We start from the raw sequence: 21,690 nt of genomic DNA, 5'->3' as shown, positions 1-21,690 counted from the left end.
GCTACACTGAAGTTCTCTATGCTGCTGGTTCTATAGTAAATGAAAGACTTGGTGTTTTTACTCTGGCTTTAGACTCTATTTCTTGAGATTTGTATAGTGTTAATTCCTTTAGCATATAGAATATCATGTTAATGAGTTAGACTAATCTGTGTTTTTATAGCATTCATTTTGTAAGGACTTTTGAGTTGAGCTGTATACTTTTGAGCCATGAGGTACCTAGTTGAACACAAAGCATGGTTGAGATGGGTCAATTGCAAATTGACCTAACAGTCTGGAGAAGCATCTTCCCCTGTGCTTCAGCTTGTTTTAAGCATTAACTTCTGAAGCCAGATGCTCCAAGAGGCCTAGACAGATCTACCTCAGCCCTAGTCCTTAGTGCAGACAGAAGGAAGTGAAGTGCCCCTTTGCAGCCACAGGGTTGGGGCCCTCCCAGGCCACAGCCAAAGCTGCCACCAGAGTGTGCAATGGGGGGAAATACACTGAGGAGCTCCAAAAGCATCTGCTGCTGCTTTCCCAGCCACATACTGACTACTCAATGAATTTAGAAGTGGGTTTTTTCCAAGACCAGATAAGGTTTGTCACATTACAGACTTCACTCAACAGGCAAAACTGGCACAAGTAAATAGAATTTGCTGTAAGAAAGCAAGCTGCTTTATTTGGTGCTAGATACAAGCATTAAATGAAATAGTGTATGGCAACAGACTCATTAAAAGGTAAGACATAGGCTTTAATAAGACATTTAAATCTTTTTAAAGGTCTGAGCAGCTAAAGCTCCACATCCAATAAATCCTAGGATCTAGGTACCTGGTATTATTTCATGTAACACTCCAAGCCCTCTTGCTTTGGTAAAGTAAGAATTTTACACTAAAACCATACATAATTTAACCTATTTATCACTTACTGTTTAGGTGAGCTAGGTTTGGTTTGCTGCATGAACTATAATGCTAAAGCTTAAAATCTACTCCAGGGCTGTTATTGGCATGATGTTTATTTTTAGAAATAAAAAACCCTCAGAGGAGAAATAGTAAACAATATAGCTTGCACTGGTAAGAGCTATTGCTTCCAACAGTATTTCCCTCAGGAGTTGCCATTTTAGAAAGTTTCTTTTTAAAATGTCAGTGAGATATGCAGCATAAAAGGTTGCGATGCTACAAAATGTGCACATTAACCTGGTTAATGTGTATACAGTAAGAGTATACATTAAAAAAATGGTAAAAACATGGCAAAACTCATTATAATGACACTATTCTTTCCTTCCAGGTAGGAAGGGGACAGCTTAAGACAGTTGGTTACAGAAAGAAAAAAACTGTGCTTACTGCTTTTTAACAACAGACACTTGACCAAAACGATTATAAGAATGAAGTATACAAAAGAGGCCAGTCTTGTACATAAAGGGAAAAGGACAGGAAGAAGTGTAAGAAAATCCCTGTCAACCCCCTAAAATTTCTATTTAAAAGCAACAGAATTAAGTAACAGTCCCTACTCCTTTCAACTGCTACTGTAATAATGGAAAGAAGTTTTGATCCACCAGCCAACACCACTTCAACCATTGTAACAGTGACAGGAGAGGCGCCTTTACCTTTGCTTGTGCTATGTCCCAGCTGGTAAGTGCATGCTCAGCTTTCACTTTTGTCCATGTACCAAGAAACCTGATTAGATTGTGGTAAGGGCAGGAACAGACTCCCCAGTACCTCATCTTTTCACAGCATTCCACAAGTTGGGGTTTCAGAACCAACACCCTCCCTTCCCCAGCTCCAGCAGAAACACGACACATTCCAGTTAATAATACACCCTTTGGATGTATTATGGAGAACAACTACATCCACCATCTCATTCAGAGGACTTGCTTCTGGTAATTGCTTCCAGTACTCAGAACTGGAAGCCAAGATAAATTGAGTGAGGATTAAGGCAGGTAAGTTTCTTTGGAGTTCTTTGATGTTCTGGTAAATGCACAGTTAAGCAGCTTCAAAAATACTTTACTCTTACCAGGAAGAGTATACTTCTTGGAAATAATTGTCATCAGTTATGTAACAAATCCAATCCTAAATATAACAAGATACATAGGAGAGAGATGGAAAAGGCTTTGGACCCAAGAGCCTTCTTAAAACTAAACTAAGGCTTTTTAAAGTATGAAGCAAACTTAATTCCTTTTAATTCAGAGATGACCTAAGGTGTTTAGTTTTCAGATAAGCGTCCATTTGAACCAAAAATGTCAGGACAAAGGGAATAGTTTTAAACACATTTCTAATTTCATGAAAGATGGTATACCTCTGTGTAGCACTCTTGTTTTGCTCTTGTGCTTTAACTGCCCTCTAAATTACAGCATCAGTTCAGTTTTCTGGTTTAGTTTTTAAACATGCATTTGACAACCCTTAAATAAAAAAGATTCATATATAGAAAACAATAAAGCATGTTTGACCTTGGAATTTCAATACTGGGTTCTGATCAAATTAATTATTTTGTGTTAATTTGTGCTTCCAAGGAGACATCCCATTTCTAGTTATACAAGTAACCAAGTAAAAATGTCACTACTGATTTCCTTCAGTGCAAGTGAAATTGCCCCCCTGATTTGGTTGAATTCAGCTACCTCCAGAAACACAAGCTTAGTGCTGCAGCTCCTTATGTGGCAAAACAAAAGCCACAGGTCTCTTACCTGATCAGTTGTCATGGCACACTAAAGTGATATGAGATACTTGTGGTTTAGTCCTCCCTCTTGGACCCTCTGCAAATCTCTCCTCCTCTTCTGTCTCCAGCTGAGGAATGAGGACACAATTCCTAATCTCTTGACCCATGCCTCTTCCCCACAATAAAAAGAGGGCAGGAAAGAAAGTCTGAATTGTGTGTTTTCACATAGAAAAAAAAAAAAAGACATCAGTAGCAAGGTTGAAATTCCCCTTGATGAGTTTCACAGGAAGAACAAACTACATAAGTAGTATGCTTGGTTTTTTCCTTCCATCGCATGAGTCTCCTGGGGGCAATGTGGACAGCATTACATATAGTGCACTCACATGAAGTTCAAAGGTAGAGCTCCAGCAAGTAGACTGTAAGTTCCTAATTTTAAAGTCTAATTTTAAAATGCAAGTTCTTAATTGTACTTTATGAATGTTTAAGAGAACGAAATTGGTATTTTAAATTTCATACATTCAGGATACTTTAGAACCACCTATCTGGGTTCAGTTTGTACCTCAGCAGGTACACTTCAACAGAGATCCTGTTTCCACAGCTGATTGATTGCTCTGTTTGTGGCAGGAGGTTAGGAGAGCTCCTACTGTGATAATTCTCCATAAGCCCGTGCCCCTGCCCTAGAATTACAACACACACAGAAGATGCACAGTTCTGTTCACATAAACATTTCACCTTCATGATGCCAGTGCTATACAAAACATCAGGACCAAGAAAAAAATCCAAGACAGTCAACAGCCACTTGAGAGACTTAAAAGTATTTCTTCTAAAGTTTTGAAGTTTGGTAAAAGAGCTTCAGAAGTTATTTAAGAACTGTGATAAAATAGGATATGTGAACATCAATAAAAATTACTTTTCCAACTTGACATATTAGTAAACATCAGTATGGGTCCTAACCATATGTTGAGAATCAGTCATGTCAACAGCCTGTTAGAATGTGGCAAACTAAGTAGGAAAAATAAAACAACCACCACTCACTGACAGTGCCAGTGGTTTTATAATTCAGGTCATAAATATAAACTATTGTGCAACAAACAAACATGACAAAGCCTACCTCCGTTAAATTTGTTTATATGATAAAAAAATAAAATATTAAACTGCTTGTAGTGCAACATTCTATCAGCATACATAAGTATACCATGCTTTGTAAATTTACTGTTACATTATTTACAGTATATAGCAATGCTTTAAACTAGAGGCAAAAGAACAAAAATAGGGAATGGAAAATGTTTACATACAGGTATGAGTCTTAACACTGTCCACCAAATTATCGAGTTTGCTTTGCAGACTTGTGTGTCATGTGAACATTCCTGCCCCACACCACAGGGGCCACCTTTCTGTCAGTGTTCTGCTCTGTTTGTAGATAGCGTAAAGATGTTTTTAAAAACTGCATAGCCTTCAAGCTTTTCTGTTTCTCCAAACACCACTTGCAAGGACAGCTGTAAAATACACAAGAACTCCATCAATTATCTACATCCGATCAATCTGAAAACTCATCTCCTGAAATAAGATCAGTACTCACTCCTGCAGAGCCGTACCAAAGCTGAACTAAATTAATGCCCTTTCCAGCAGCCTCTTAGCTGAAAGATATTTTATAGGAGGAAAGTAAGGGAGGACAGCAGTTCAAGGATTCCTATCCATTATTTAAAATTCTGAGCTTTAACTGGGACCTAAGCTCCCACAATACAGAACAAAATATGAGAACAGAGAACTGTGTGCTGCCTTATTTAATGTTCTGTAAAGCTTCTGCTGGTGTACACCACTCAAACTGATAAAGAATATGCTAAAAGTGATGCGGCAACTATGCCTGCAGTATTTGTTTAATTTGATATCACTGTCCTCATATTAGCAAAATAAGGATTAATTATATCGGAATAATTAACTACACAGGGAAAAAGGACTGTCCTATGAGCCACTTACTGCAAGGAGTTAAGTAAAATCTATGACTATTGAGAAGTGTCTTAAGGACAACCATTTATAAGAAAGACTAACCACCAAGCTATTCTTACGAGTAGGTTATGTGACTTTTATGTCTCTTCCCCTACCACTGTTCCTCACTTTCTCTGAAGAATGTCTTTGGAAGACTTTCAGAAGACTGCACACCCATTCCATAGGCTGCAACAGCCCTAGACAAGCTACTTTAGATGACAACACTGCTCAAGCAACAAATACTACAATTCTCTTGTTTATATTTCTGCTCATAGCAGACAGGAATCAGAATGACTTCAGGCTGCTTTTATGTAGGAAAAAGAAAAGTCAGTTGAAGTTTGAAATCCAGTATTACCTTTAATTTTTAAGTCTCAATCTTTAAACTTCATATTTTCAGAAAAGACTATATAATAGCTTTGGACAAGACACTGCACTTTGTGAATTCTCATTTCTAGTAATATTTGTCCATGATACAACAGAAATGATTCACCTTCGCTACAGTGCATTAGGTAACTATTAGGACTATAATGCATTTCAGGAACACAGAATGTTAAAATGTTTTCCACAGCATTACTCAGAGTAAGCAAAGATCTAGAAATAGCTCAGTAAGAGCACTAGTCTTGCTTTAGTGGGCAGACAGTAGAAGAAAAATCAAAGTATAAAAAAATAATCCTTTCTACTGTGAATTATTTCACTAGATTCTGTGTTACTTTACAGGCTAACTGTAAAAAAGCCAAGCACTCGATACAGCACATATATGAGATATGTTAATTTACCCAACACCTGAGATTTTTGTAATCTTACCTTCTGTATCTAAAGCAAGTATTTGGGATTTTCTGTTTTGTTTCTTTAACACCCACATTCTTGAGCACTTTGTGCTTGTGCTCTACGTGGTGATCTCAGCTGTCTCAAGGCAGCATCTCCATACTGAATACCTGAACCCATTCTTTCTGGATCCAATTCTCCTGATGAGAAACACAGTGGTCACAAGATGATGGATCACGTACAAATAATACATTCCAATTTAACTGACAACATTAGATAAAAAAATGCATTCTGCTCTAGTTATGGAAGATCTATTGTAATTCTGTTGACTTTTAGGTGATTCCAAACCTGTATCATTTTCTCCTGTAATTTCAACCATGTGCCCTTAACCATAATTGGAATAATCTCCCCAGGGAGGTGGTGAATTCCCCAACACTGGACACTGTTAAGATTCAGCTAGAAAGGGTGCTGGGCCATCTTGTCTAGACTGTGTTTTTGCTGGGAAAGGTTGGACCAGGTGATCCTTGAGGTCCCTTCCAACCCAGTATTCTATGATTCTATGATCATGACAAAGCGGTTTGTCTCCGAGTTAGGCTGCAACAAGAAATGTATTTGCACTAACTTCTTCTAATAAATGAAATGTCCAAAGTTTTCTGCAAACACTTAAAAACCACCTGCTTTCAGAGACTAATATGCAAATGAAGTAGTACTGCAGGCACCAAGCCAAACAAAACAGATCAATCTGACAGTAGGATTCCATAAAGCACTGGCCCCAGAGAAAATGATCTCAACCTTCTCTACTTCTGGTATCCATTTCTGCCTACTCCATATCCTATGTCTTCAGAAATGTTCTTAGGGCTGTATGGTGGACTGTCCAAGATTAGAAACATTTAGTCTAAAAAAAAAAAAAAAGAACAAAACCAAAACAAAGAATCCCTCTGAATAATTGACATCACATATTCAGGTTCACTGCACACACGTGAGCCCTTTCTAAGTTAGCAGATGACACCATGTTGAGGGGACCAGTTGATAGCTCAAGGGTAGGGCTGCCACTCAGAAAAGACCTTGGCCAAGCTAGAGGAACAGGCCATCAGGAGCCTCATGAAATTCAGCAACTACACATGCAGAGCTCTGCGCCTGTGATGGAACAAGCCCAAGCACTGGGGAGTGACCAGGTAGATAGCAGCAATGGGTTAGCACTGGGACGCATTGCCCAGAGGGGCTGTGGAATCTCCATTCCTGAAGCATCTCAAAACGTGCCTCACCAAACCCAGGCAACTTGCTCTCACTTTGAACTTGAACATTCTTTAAACAGGAGGCCAGACTAGAGCCCTCCATAGGTTCTTTCCAGTCTCAATTTCTCCATGATTCAGTGCATGTGTGCTGGCACAAAGAAAACATAAGAAGCACTCAGAAAACAGGACTTACTTTTGTTGTGGTAATGCCTCTTTAATCAATCATGGAACTACTGTACTATGAGAAACTAGATATACTTTGCTTTTTTGTTTTTTGTTTAAAATAAAAGCTGCTGTTTGGCATTGATTTGATGCAGTAATCAGGAAATTCCTATGAAAATACCATATTCTTTTCATCTACGAATATGTGTTTGGCATTCAAAATATGTAATTGGAGTTTGAGACAGACTTTTCAATATGGCCAATACTTAAAACCTTGAAGATATCAAACAGCTAGAAAAGAGAGGAAAACTGGAATGCAGATTAGCTGTAATGACACCTAACACTTAGGAGCCTGTCTCCCATAGAAATCTGCCCACTTGCACTGAGAAGCTTCTGGTATATTTCTAAATCTGCAAAAGTAAAAATGGTTTCAACCAAGAGGCAAGAAGGTCACTTCTGAGAAACACAGTTGCTAGGAAACATCCCTGTAATTTTCAGTATTACTGTTCAAATTCTCTTGACTGTATTCCCTGCTACATGTGAGAAGCAGAATTAAAAGTTATGCCTGCCCTGATACTAGGTTTTTATTCTGCATTGCTAAAACTGTCTAATGTCAGGCTTGATGTTTGTAGGGACATAGCAACCCACAGACTGCACAGCCTACACTCAGAGCTGACTGTTAAGGTAAACACTGTGTAAAACATCCATAATTCACACCACCACCCCTTTTAGATACAGAGCTCTGACTTCGACATCCATTTCTATTAAAACATATGGGAAGCAGCTATAAACAAAATGTGTTATTTTAACAACGAGATTTTGGTTCTTTGGGTTAATTCTATTAGACAAATTTGAATGGCGGTATTTCCACATGTACTTGTAGTTTTCAGGGGAAAAAAGACATTAAAAGAATATAAATCTCAATTTACCTGATTCAATTTTATTGAGTATTTTTCTTGCACACTGTACAAAGGCCTCTTCAACATTTTCCCCCGTTAGTGCACTTGTTTCCAAGAACATCAGCTCTGCATTTGACACCAGAAAAACAATATCAAAACAAGTCTGGAATATCCGATTCAAAGCATGAAAGCTAGGAACAATACATTTAAAATTTCTTAAAAACTATTGTAAAATAGTATGGTCTAGAAAAATTAGCTTTTGACAGCAAAACTACAAAAAACTCCCTCTGAAATTTACACATTAACTCAAAAAGTTAGAATCCAAAGATAATAACCTGGGCTGTGCATGCAAAGTAGCACATGAAACCAAAGAACTTCATATAATTTCACATTAATAGAAATTTATATGCAAAAGGACAGCCAGTAGCCACAGTTAATAGAAAAGGCTATTCATAATTGATTTATAAAAGAGAAGAACATATTTTACTGATGGCAGGACTGTAGCACAGAAGCTCAGACTGAGACTGGCTTTAGCTGCCACAGAAATGTGTCCTCAGGCTGGAAATTCTGAACACTACAGACCAGGTAATAGTCCTCTGAGATCCATGAACTCAGTTTCCCATGAGTAAAACTCATTGCTTCCAACTGCAGCACACTCCATCCAACCTCATCTATCTACAGATAGATCTACAGAATTTGTAAGATGCTGAAAACTAGGAAATTGTGCTCTTCATTTTCTCCTCAGCCTCCTCAGCCCTCTGGAAGCAAGGCAATACCTGAAGTTGTATTACATTCCCCAGAGAATATATCTCCACATAGAAGCTTTTCTTTGAGTACCAGCTGTGACTGGAAGAATCACTGGTAATAAGACTTAAATAGTACATGTAGTTTTTCACTGCAGGCACTGTCCTTTCTCTATGCCTCATGTACTGACAGAACTCTCTCTTCTGTAGGTATTTGACAAGGTATAGTGGGCAAAGTACTCCCTAACTGCACAAAAATTAAATTATTTTAAGTATTAAGCATCTTTGAACGCTACATGAAGATTTTATACTACTTACCATTTTCTTGTGCAAACCGGGATGCTTCTAAAAAAGTAACTTCACGATCAGCATCAAGATCCTTTTTGTTTCCACATAGTATTATCACAATATTTTGACTCGCTAACATTCTAGCATCCGTCAACCAATTAGTAAGCGCATTGTAGGTTTCCCGGCTATGTAGAAAATGACATCCTTTATTAGAATATACCCATTTCTCTTTAACAGATCACTGAACTAAAGCTCAGAAGACAAACCTGTATTTGTGGCAAGCAACAAATCGCTGCTAGTCAGGCAAGTCACCTACACACCTCAATATGCCAGCTATGAACTGGGAAAAGTATCAAGTTCTTTCATGAAACTATTTAAAAGCTTAAAGTTTTTAAAAAGCAAATTAAATCAACCACAATATATAAATACACACAGTGCTAAAATACCCTGTTAATGTGGAAAGTTAAAATTTTAAGCACTAATCTAGTTTCAGCCTTTTATGCATGAAATTTTGGGATAACAGAATGAGTTACTGTTTAACACGGAATTCAAGCGATACTTAAATTTCAGGTGGGATTGTAAGAATTTACTACACTTGTGTAGAATTGTGTGCCTGAACTTTCACATTTGTGCCAAGACCAGTAATATCACAGGCAGTTCCCCTGCACACACCATTAGTCCTTGTAGTGGTGGTCTGAGATAAAGCCTTCAAGCAGTAAGACTGACAGATGAGTCCAACTGATCTTAAGCACAAAACACAGATTTCAAAGACTGCTCAGAGGAGAACAGTCTGCTCACAGGACAAAAAGAAACAGATTGAGTGAATCATTATTAACCAACACAAAACTTATCTAACAAGTATCAGTCAATGGTGATTGACTGGAAAAAATGTGAAAATGTGTATGGTAAGTTATTCTGTTGGCTGCCTATAATATTAAATATAATATTAAAATATTAAAAGATGCAAAGATAAACAGAATTTTGGGCTACAATTAAGGAATACGTAGGTAGAGCCAGCCTCTCCAGAGGATGACATGTTATACCAGCATACTAACATGCAGTTTCCACAAATAGGGATGTACCACCTTGGTTAAAAGTTGCTAAAAACTGCTCTTAGTTTCTGTTGCAAGGCTTCCTGAGCCAGTGGTTGCATGTAGTCCACCATGATTAGACCAGCTGCTGGTGGGCCAATTCCCATGTATCTAACCCTTTGAGACTGTTTACATTTATGACATTCACAATAGCTCATGTACACAAGTTCCAAAAGTTAAATATGCACTAAACCAGAAGTACTTTTATACTTATTTTCTTTCCTTCCTGCCCATTCTCTGTTAGAGGCTTAGGTACCTGGGGAAGAATCATTCTGCGTTAATCGTATCTGGTAGTCCATAAGCAAAAGACTTGCTAGTTTTCTTACCTGGTTATATCATAGACAAGCAAAGCACCTGCAGCTCCTCTATAGTAACTCCTTGTTACAGACCTGAAATAGAATTACAGGTGTACATTTCTGTAGTATCTTCATTGTTTCAAATCTGGGTTAATATAATGCAATCTATATGAAACAGAATTCTTATTTACGTATTTAAAATGTGGTTTTTAGACAACATTATCAGCTGTGCAGCAGCAGACTATTTACAGCTAGACTTTTGATGAAGCACTTTCACTAAATATAGTTGTACAGGGATTCTCAAAGTCCACTATGACCTGCGTACTGCTGAAGCTACACATATTATCATACTATATGGCCTGATACAGAACTGGGAGCTGATGGTGGTATCTGTGGCATGAAAAGAACATAATTTATGTTTGAACTCTCAGCAGTGAGGAAAGAATGAGCAAAGTAGCTGTAATTGAACAATTTAAGACTCCTTAAGTTCAAGAGAACAAGGCAAGGAAAGCAAAGCAAAGCATCCTTCAAAAGGCAGGAAAAAAACCAAACAACCTGCTAAGTATGCAGAGGTGTGATCAGCCTTAAAAAGAAAAGAAATAGATTATAAAAAGCAACAGGAAAAAAGGACCCACAAGTCTGTGAACACTCTGAACTTTAAAGAGCAGGATTTGCACAAGCCTATGAAAGTAGAGAGCCTCTAAGTTCCTCAGAATCCCAGGATATCTGGCCAACACACTGAAGAGATCTCATTAATGGAGACCACATAGCACCACCCAGCTTTACCTAGTCACTGATGTGACTAAAGAACTTGTCTAACAGAAGACATTTACCTCGATTGCTGCCCATTATTCAGACTTCTACCACCACACTCACCTTTGTTAACCACTGCCCCCCTCTGCCCCAAACCAAAGAAACCTCACACACGCACCCCTCAAAAATATAAAAAACTGATGTCCTACTTGATGGCGAATGTACTCAGGAATACATTAGATCTTTACTGTATTTGATCTGTGCCTCAGATGTATGACAGTTAAAATACAGCATTAAAAGTGGTTCTAAGCTGACAAATACGTTGCTTTTTCTTTAAGAAACTTAAGAGATCTCCACCTTTCTAGAAGTGTATTTAGCCAAGGGAACTTGACAACAGATTTTTTTTTTCCCCCTCTAATAAAACAACATTATACTATGAAATTGTTCTCATGCAGATTTTGAATAGCTTACAACTTCCTGGCATTTACTTATTCCAACCCACAGGTCTTCTAAACACAAAGTTAAGGACACAGAGCTAGTTAAAACTTTTCTGAGTTTGGCTGGTGAATAAACTTTTACCATATACTCTACTCATATACCTTAACTATCACAGAAAATGCCCAGTGGAAAAAAGGGCAGAACCTCAGATCCTGCAAGGCAGCATTGTTTTACTGAAATCAATAGATTTATGTTGCTATGTCCAAGTAAGATCTGGCCTAGTTAATAATATGAAAGCAGACACACAATTCCCCTTACTAAGAAACTATGCCTACTTATAAAGCAGGGATAAATAATACCCAACAGCCACAGCAACAATTTAATAACAAATACTTAATAAAATTATTTAAAAGGGTACCTGAATCTCTCTTGTCCTGCTGTATCCCATATCTGCAATTTTACATATTTACCACCAACATTTATGATTTTTGAACCAAATTCCACTCCTATAGTATGATTTGAGTCATCTTTGACTACAAAAAAGAAATAAAACCAGACTTATTTAGAGAATAGAGCAAATAATTCGTTTTTACATAATCCAATTTAAGTATAATAAAAACTCCTCAGCGTTGAAATTACAAACTACTTCCTGAACCATCAAATTCAGTGCCACTCATAAGTCTACTGCTACCATGCAGAAATAAACATTCTTACAATTTTTGAATAGCTTATTCCATTCAAAATAATTACTAGAAAGGCCTGCCTTAACCAAATCATTCCCAGTTCACATTAATAAACAGCAAGATAACTTTTGTACATTTTTTTTTCCCAGCTGTGTTTTCTAATACTTTAATGCGATTTAAAATTAAAATTAATGGAAAAGCAGAACACAAAAAGACAGTCTTGCCCATGAATAAGCAAGAGCTACTTCTTTAAAGGATGAAGTTAAGACACTTCCTCTATGTACACTGTTGATAACACAGATTCTCAGCAATATGCAACTGCCCATACTAGAAGCAAGGTCATGGTTCAAGTTCAATCATAAAATCATGCCATGCTCCTTAGTGATTACACGTTCTTATCCTAGAGCTATTCCTCAGGAGATAAGGTGAATTACCATTCGATTGAGAAAGATAAGTCACCTTAGATTTACAAAGGCTTCTAAATGCGTATTATTTTTGTTTTTCATGAAACTAAATGCACTACTCAACAGGAAATCTTCTTTTCTATCATCTGTTCCTCTCTAAATAACATTTACAGTGGAGTCTCTACCAGTATTTATCACAGCACACAGTCCTTAAAGAACAAAGAGTGTCTATTTATTTACAAAGACTACAGGCTTTCTAAATCTACTCAAGCAATTCAACTTTTCTTTCATCTGCTCAGTATTTTTTCTAAAAGATCTAAGTCTCTGCTGTATGTCTTAGGGAAGTTTATAGCTGCAAGATATAATTCTCACAAAAAGTAAGTTTGTATTTTCAATATCCTGCTATATTTATTTGAGAGTAACAGAGAATACTGCTCAATATGAGTCTTTTGATTAGAGGCAAACAGTGAGCAATAAAGATTTACAGCATGGTTCTGAACATAATTCTCAATCAAAATCATCATCTATACAAATAAGAGTATTACAGGAACTTCCATATAAAGAAGAGATACTCATGTAGGCAGAGCCTTCGTCTGTGGCACAAAGCAATGGAGAACTCTTACTGTGCTCACATATACTTACATTTCTTTTCAATAAATTGGTGTAGTAAACAGGATTTTCCAGTTCCAGCATTTCCTATGACCAAGAACTTAAACAGGAAATCTGAAGGTTGAAAGACAAAAAATAAAGCTAAGTTTTAGTATGCACTCACATTTTTGTCACAAGACCAAGTACACAAGCCAGCTACTCTCTAGTAGCTGTTATTTCAAAGAGAAGGGAATAGATGACAAAATTAGAATAATAATAAATCTGAAGAATAACCCAGTGTATTCAACAGTGATGTTACAAAGAGCTAAGAATGCTACTTGTGTATGGAGATACAAGAATGACAAGAAGAGATGGAAACAGCTGAATTTGAATTCAGTTAAAATAGGCTGAATTACAGGTATATGGTTGACTTGTATTTCAGCAACCTGTTTTAAGGGTAAGCAAGCTACTAATTATAGTCAGTACAAATGCCCTAAATAATGATGATGTTCCTTAAAAATCTGGTTTTGTACTTTTAAATTTTTTTGTATTTTTATTTTCATAACATAATTTGAACTTCTCTATATTAACTGCTTAATACTCCTTCGTTTTAATACTTGTGAAGCTGAAACAACTTCAATATATTTCTACAGAATTTATGGGAAAGAAGTGATTTTTATCCTGGGATGCCTGCTTTCACATTTCCTCCACACGGTAAATTACGATATAGGTACTTCTGGTACTTTACCTATTTATGAGCCATTTACATCAGTAACACATGTATTCAAGATTTATGGTCCATTTGTGTTGTTTTAACAGTTGCATATAGTGCTTTAATACTACCTCCCCAGATCTGCTTTCAGTTTGGCTGAAGACTGAGGAAAGCTTCCTTGTCTTACCACTCTCAAACATATACACCAATAAACTGTCATTAGAAAGCTTACAATTGCTTCCCCCAATATACAGCCACCAAGGCAACCTTAACAGTTCCTGCAAGATTCAGTACTTATTTTTCTACCAGCAGCAGCTTTTTTTACAGTCATCTTTACAACTTTACTGCACAGTTTCTCTTATAAACATAGCAGGTCTCCAGAAGACATCAAGTAAGCATGCAAAGAAAAGGATCAAGTTTGCAATATCAACAAAAATAAAAACTTAACATGAATTTCTTTAACAGTGTTCAGAGCTGTTCAGAGGGTTACACAGATAGTGAACCCAAGTTAGACTATCCTAAGCAAGTCAAAGCAACGATACATTACTCCACCAGAACTCCGTTTGAGTCTTTAGTTTTACAGATTGAATTTAACATGCGCACAAATCTACGTGCTCATTCCAGGTCATGCAGCAATTGTTATTTGTTATGGTACATTATAAACACCCCCTAGCAATGGTAAAAGCAACAAGCAAGTTTCTCGTATGGTAAGAAAACTCCCACTGTTGAAAATTCAATAGCAAAACAGAGGGCTAGGAGTCCTGGGAATGTTGTCTTCACTTGCCTTCCAAATATTATTCCTATTTAAAATGAAGTGGTGTTTTACCAAGGATTTTTGCTTTTTTTTACATTTTACCTTTGCATGATTTGTCTTGTTTCAAATGTTGTAACAGGCTTGATATAAATTCTGTATTCTACCCTCCTAAGAGACTGCTGTTTCTTGCTCACAAATATGACCACTTACACGCTCAAGACATTCTGTTCCAAACTCCTCTCATTCTTCACGCCCCCACCCAGCTGCTCATGCTTTCTGGATGAAAAAAATAGTTACAAAAAGGATTTTGATTCAGGTCGTGAAATCGTGTGTTATCTCCTGTAAAGGAGCGCCCTTCATGTCACTCAACTGCAAAACACGCTGAAGCTGAGAATGCTTCATTCTATCAAACCTTCACTGTTAGTATGAAATGTAGATATCATATAGCCCCAAAGTGTTAGGTTAAGAAAAAATTAATCTCTGAAAGAATGCCAAGTTTCTCTTTTTATGGACCAAATATCACTAGTTAGCTGCCTTGTGTACCTTTTGTATATTTAAACTACTGTGGGTGTGTGCAATCTCACTGGTTTTACCACTTTCAGAGAGTTCCTCAAAATGGGAGATGTTCTGAGACAGTCACGATTAAAATAATCTGTTTCTGGTCTCTGCAGTTTTTCCAAAAAAAAATTCAAAATCCAGCTAAAACTGGTTCTCCTATGTATCTGGTGAATGCTGTTTGTCAGATTTTCTTGTTAAAAACAATTCAAGTCTACCTTCCTTTTTTTCCACGGAACATTATCGGTAGTAGTATAACAGCTACTGTCAAACTAAACCAGGAAAAGATTAAAACCAAAACTCTACTCCTACACTGATTTGCCCTGTGATTGTAAGCACTGGTTGTTAAATATGGTTCACAAAGCCAGACTTGCACAATCCACAAACCCATGCTGAACAGCAAATTTAACACGCTGCTCTGTTCTGCACAGACAGGCCGCAGGCCAGCGAGAATTTGAGACAGCGGTGTCACCGGCAGGGACTGATCTGGAATGGCTTCAGAACAGCAGTGTATTTTTCCTGAGGTGTTTTAAGTTGAGGTGCTTTATCTTTTGCTCTGAAAGCAAGAGTGATATTCGAGGATTTTATATTCATGTCTTTAAACTGATAAAGCATTCTAGCAGCAGTTTATAGTAGAACCCCAATTCCTATCAAGATTCTATTGTGCCAGACAACTTTAAAAGGGAATCTTTCCTACAAATAAATCACTTAAATGCCAATTCAATACCTGCTTACTTAGTAGACAAAAAGTGTATTTCCTTCTGGCAAAATAGCAAACAGATTTTCCAAGGTGAAACTTGAAACCGCAGTTACTTTCAGACTGTAAACAAGTGAATTGGAAATATGGTTTATTCTACCACAGAATGGAAATATCAAAATCTTGTAATAAAAAAATCAAAACCTTGCTGCACCAAAGAAGGCAGCAATGTTTCTAAACACACGCAGACTTGTAGAGTAAATGACACTTTGAAGTTACATTCACAAATGCAACTGTGCTTCTACCAGTTTAAACTCCAATTTTTGTAAATTGTCCAAAGCAGCAAAAGGTTTTCAGAGTTATGTTTACACAAGCACTGGATAACATGTTTCAGGAAATGGGGAATATTTTACACATTTAATCAACTGCCAGGAAAGACAAGAAAAAGAATTTGCCAATACCAAAAGTCACAAGTATCCAATTTAACAAGTTTTTAAGTTCACAGCCTAGCACATTAATGAGTAAGGTAATAGCAGGTAAGAACAGGGAGAACATTTTTCATTTTGTTATTCTGGAACTTCTTGCTTATAATGTCATTCTGTATGATAATGGGAACCGCATCAATCACATTTTTATAACTTTTTTTACTGCTTGATTTAGGACATGAAGTATCTTTTCTTTGAACTGTACAGATGTATCTAAAAATTTAGCACAGTTCAGAAATACAAAAACTGAATGAGACTGGGCAGATAGCTTCTCTTAACCCAGCTGTAACATCACTGTGTACTCTCACATTCAGGAAAAACTTTTATATATTCATCCTTTGCAATTTCAACAAACGCAGCTCATGTTCCAGTGTTTGCTCTACTGCTTAATTGCTCTAGCTTTTCCTTTTGGTGTCCTCTTCCCAGAGGAGTTAAGTCACTTCACAGCTTGCTCTTTTTTTCTCCCTGCGATTGACAAAGCAGCTCTGAGCTCCAACATTCCAGATAGTTGCCAAGGCTGTCACCCTAGAGAAGTTTTTCTTTTGAATTCTGCTGTTCCTCCTTCATGAAAAAGCTGAAAAGCAACATCGTTCAGATGTTGCAAATGCTTCCTACCATGCTGACTACTGAAAAGGTCTAGAAAAGTTGAAATACTTTGCCTGTAAATAAAATCATCATTATACAGAAAGGATTTAGGACAAAAACTGAACTCTGTACCAGAAGGAAAGTGGGTTACAAGACATGCGCTAGAGAAAGCATAAAGAGATAAAATAGCATAGCACAGCTGTTTAAGGAAATAAGGCAATATAAAGAATCAACTTACTCCCCTCTGTGAGCTACATGCATCACCTGATCCCAAACTGGGTAGGGGGTACAGGGTACAAAACTTTTTTTCTAGTATAGGTGAAAAGGAGTAAAACTGTGGCTCCATCCCAAAGATGCACCAGCAGCTAAACTACATGGGGGGGGGGGGGGGGGGGGGGGGGCCTGAGGTGGGGGGAGGAGGAAGAGGGTGAGCTGAGGGGAAAGGAGAAGGGAAACGATTGTGGGCTTTGACTCAAGAACCAGCAGAAACAGATGCTTGATGTGGAAACCACCCCCAGCCAGCCAGCCACCTTCTTCAACTGAAGTTTACTCCAGCAGAAGGAATAAATAGCAGCTTCTAAGCTACTGCAGCTTAGTCTTTAAAAGGTAATGAGAAATAAATTGTTTCTTGTATGCTTGCTAATACAGAAGGGGGTGGGGGGAAAGACCAAATTAAATCCTCAATCTCAATTTGGTCTTCTTCCAATTCCTGGATAAAAAGTAGAACTTACATTCACTAATGCTCTTTGGAAACCCTGTCATTCACACCATGAAAAGAGTCTTCTGGTAGTTAGACACCTATTTTGCAGAAGTCTGCATAAGGAAACAGTGCTCTGAAGCATTCCTACTGGCATATGCTGCCTCTAAACAAGAGAAAAGATGAGCTATTCTCCCTGCTTTCTCTAGCAGTAAGAGTTAACAAGATAAACAGGTAAAACAGATAAACCTAGCTCTATTCCAATCTGCCTAATGAATGCTTGAAAGAGGGAAGATCTGCAAAGATCTTACAAGCAAAAGGGCTATGCCCTCTAAGCAATAAAATCAGATTTGAAATAAACTGAGGGCCAGGGTGATAAATGCAGAAACCATCAGATAAGGGGCGGGGGGGAGGCAGGGAATGTGCAAATAAGGATGAATCAAATTGTCCAGACCAAAAAGGAATATTTTTACACAGACTGAAAGACTATACATTCTCTGACAATGACAGAGATTAATAAACTTATATGACTAGACTGGGAGTAGTAGATACTGATGGAAGAAACATAGGGAAGTAGGTACTAAAGAGATTTGACTAGAATCTTACGTATCACATTTATTCAAAGGTAGTACAACCTTTCTTCTAGCTTTCTACCATTTAAAATCCAAAGGTTGTTTTGCATTTATCTATTAAGGGTAAGCTATTTTTATGTCAGTCTATATTTACCATAACATAAAATCAGATACATCTTGCACTTGAAAGCAGGAGAAAGCATGCATGCGTTGTTACGTGGTAACTATCTACAGAGAAGCCACTACATCTCAGAAACTTGAGTTAAAATAATTTTCCTATGAGAGATTTGTTTCCAATGTTACAAGACAAACTTTTTGAACAATGACCGTCCTCTCCCAAAAGCAGCAGTAAAATGTTCTTTCTAAACTTACGTTTCAAAATTCATGCAGTTTTCTTGTATTCATGATTGTTTCCATTTTGGTTTTGGCACTTCAAGGGAAATAAATTGATCACATAGGAAAGGGATAAACAGATTAGAAAGCTAAGAACAGAAGATATACAACTGATGAAATAGATCTACAGGAGAGAAAACATAGATTGCGAACAAAGAATTTAGCACCGAGACTGTGAGAAGCTACAGACCTTGGTTTGAAAAGAGGGAAGTAACAAGAATCACAGTAAGGGACAGAAATAGTTGGGAAAACTGGATGAACAGAAAAGCTTCAAAGCAGACAGAATTTGATGCAAAGAACTCAAGGGTGGAAAAAAAGCAAAACAGGAAGAGTCATATAAATTAACTGAGGTGGATAATGAAGTATAATAGGCAGAAAGGACAGACAAGAAGAAAGGCTCTTTATTTCTCATGGATTGAGAAAAATACTGAAAAAAATACTCCCCCTTCAAAGGGAAGAGAAGTTGAAAACTCACAGCAAAATTAAGTCATATAAAAGTCAGACAGCAAAATGACATTAAAAAAAACCCAAACCACGAACCACTTTCCTGATCCTATCTGTATGGGATAAAAATCTTGAGGTCACATAATTAGAATGGGTCATAATCCATGATAAAAATCCGTGATAAATAGAAAAATGCAATTCATGAATAAGCGTCTGCAAGGGCAGAATCTACAGGGATTCCAGCACTGAGGTGATACAGTGACCACTGATCTGTCACCAGGGGGAAACTGCCCTAACACTTCTATCATCCCTGAAGATCCCTGTAACAGCTGGTCAGAAACAAACCACTCTTTGTTAGGACTGTGAGCACATTAAATCCCAGAGAGTTCATCAAGCACAGAAGATCCACTATTTTATCATATCATACTGTTTACTTTAAACCGTCAATTGGGCTGCTACATAGGCAGACAGGACACTGCAAAATTACTGATTATTGTTATGATCAGAGATGGTATAGCCATTGTTAAAATTTTATGTTATAACTTAGTTTGTATTTTATCTACTCTAAACCTTGACCATTTCAATTATTCTAGCTCAGAATTTTTGTAGCTTGTGTATGAATAGAACAAACATTGTAACTCAGAAGAGAAATACACCAAACAAGAATTAAACAAACAAAAGGAACAACCCATAACTGGAAACCTCCAATTTTATGGGCTTATTTTCTAGGACACCAAAACAATCAGAAAGTATCAACAGCTACACTGGGCTTACAATCATTATTTTGCATCACTGAAACAATGCAAAAAATGTTGAAATGTACTTGTTTAAGATACAATAATCTATCCAGCTTGCTTACTATTACATCATAAAAAGAGGAGCACCGCTGAAATTCTCTCCATCATCTCTGGTCGTCTACCAACACCTTTGCTTAGAGGCCACCAATCCCACTGTAAACACTGCCAAAGTGATCCCAGTTCTTGATCACAAATTCAGAGCATGAAGAATTAGTTCAAACTCAAATCTAGATCTACAAAGCACACATCTCTGGTTTCTACATGTAAGTTTTATGTGTTTCAAGAAAGTATGGAAAAAATAAGCAGGATCTTAACATCCTAACATTTGCACTTCAAGGGCTGCCCCATGCTCTTGCCTCATTTGCCCCTTAGTTCTGTGCATCTGCTGTACACAGGAGCACTGACCAGTGGAACAAAACATCTTAAGCACTGATGACGAGGGTATTGAAAATAAACTGACTTGCAGAGCAGAAACAATCAGGTCAGTTCGCCTACTACTAAGAACTCTTGATGGCCACACCAGCCTCCCTCGCAGTTAGCATAGCAGTTGTGTCCAATTTGGCTTTAATTATCCAAACTATTCCTTGTTTTCAAGACTGCTCTAAAAGCAAGAGGATGCAAGCCCAGCTCTGAGGTCTGAACAGCTACTGTAGATGTTGCAACAGACAAAGCTAGAAAATGACAAGTGAAAGGGTTTATCACAGTATTCAATTCTGATCTTACTCTCCAACAACCTATCACATGGACTTTGAATATGTTTACATCTATGATGGCATTTTTATACTGCAAAATCTTACAGAAGTGTATGTTCTGGAAAGGGGAGAAAACCCAAATTGCTTCAAGAAGCGCTGTTTCAAGCAAAGTTACTGAGAAATGAATACTATTCCATTGCTTCTCATCTCCTCCACCTAGCCAGCAATACTAGCTCTACTTACCTTGTCGACACCTCACTTCTCTTTGATGTTTCCCTGTAAAGCACTGACACACCCTGTCACCACCTGCAATCCAACTTACTCCTTCGGATGTTTTTCTACCAGTAGTAGTTAGACACCCAGGCCAACATAGGGACGTATGAACACATTCACGGAGCTTTTTCCCCTAAGTCACTCTCACAATCAGTTCTTATTGATGCTTGCACCTCTAAGACAACAGGACCTAACTTGACCCTCAAAAAAGAACAATCTCCAATTAAAGAAACGTGCAGCTTCTCCCAAAGGACATGCACTGCAACTTCGTTCTGAATTCAGTTAACCATAACAAGCAGCGTCTAAGTTCCCTCGCCTAGATTTCACCTACGTGTCGAGTCACCACCTCCACAGCACGGCGGGTAACTGAAGGCCGGCTGTGCCGCCAGCCCGGGAGCGAAGGGAGGGGCAGGGCGCTGCGGTGCACACAGCGCACACCGACAGGCAGAAACACCCGCCCGGGCCCGCAGAACCGCCACCGCCGGCAGCTGCGCCCCTCCCGCCCCAGGGGCTCAGCCCCGGCGCTGCCGCCCCTCCTCCCTCACAGCGGCGCGGCCGCCGCCCCGCTCCCCAGGAGGCGACTGCCCGGCCGCGGGCCCTGCTCCCCGGGAGGGGAGGAGGAAGAGGAGGGTCCCGCCACCCCGCCCCGCCCCGCCCCCGGTTCCTACCGTAGGTCTCGGACATGGCAGTCTGCGACATTTCGGGAGCGGTGAGCACCACCCCCGCTCCCCTCCCCGCCTCCTCCCCTGCCCGGGGACGGTGCTGACCGCCGGAGGCTCGCGGGCCGCCCGGGAAGCGGACAAGCCACCGGCACCCCGGCCCGCCTCAGCCCCGCCAGCCACGGCCGCAACTGCGCACGCGCGCCCGGGCCGCCTCGCCCTCCGCCTGCGGCGGGGGGTGTGCGCGAGCCCCGCCTCCCCGCGCAGGCGCGGCGGCCTCGCGGCCGGCGGCCCCGCCTCCCCCGGGACCCGTCACCAAAACAAGGCGCACGTGCGGGGCTGCACCGCCGCGGCGCTGCTGGGGCGGGGGCGCGAGCGCTGCCCACGTGACACCACCCCCCCCTCACCCCTCCCAGGGC

General features: G+C 38.9%; 1 protein-coding gene across 3 annotated transcripts; it reads right to left on the bottom strand.

Moving 5' to 3' along the window:
* Window positions 1-628: 628 nt before the first annotated feature.
* RAB4A (RAB4A, member RAS oncogene family) lies at window positions 629-21,480 on the bottom strand. Of its 3 annotated transcripts, none has more exons than XM_074818488.1 (8): window positions 21,281-21,480; window positions 13,011-13,091; window positions 11,700-11,814; window positions 10,121-10,183; window positions 8,734-8,888; window positions 7,703-7,798; window positions 5,416-5,576; window positions 629-4,121 (listed from the first exon to the last, which is right to left on the bottom strand). In XM_074818488.1, exons 1-7 carry the CDS (start codon window positions 21,309-21,311, stop codon window positions 5,461-5,463), a joined length of 657 nt encoding a protein of 218 aa, XP_074674589.1. In that variant the 5' UTR covers window positions 21,312-21,480; the 3' UTR covers window positions 629-4,121; window positions 5,416-5,460. The 3 variants fall into 3 exon arrangements, with proteins under 3 accessions (XP_074674589.1, XP_074674590.1, XP_074674591.1); XM_074818489.1 differs by lacking the exons at window positions 11,700-11,814; window positions 21,281-21,480 and adding exons at window positions 15,705-15,797; window positions 20,583-20,725; XM_074818490.1 differs by lacking the exon at window positions 11,700-11,814 and having other exon boundaries at window positions 21,281-21,442.
* Window positions 21,481-21,690: the final 210 nt, after the last annotated feature.

This window comes from Strix aluco, chromosome 3 (genome assembly GCF_031877795.1).
Source record: "Strix aluco isolate bStrAlu1 chromosome 3, bStrAlu1.hap1, whole genome shotgun sequence".
NCBI lineage: Eukaryota > Metazoa > Chordata > Aves > Strigiformes > Strigidae > Strix > Strix aluco.
This window is presented reverse-complemented; position numbering and strand designations above follow the sequence as displayed.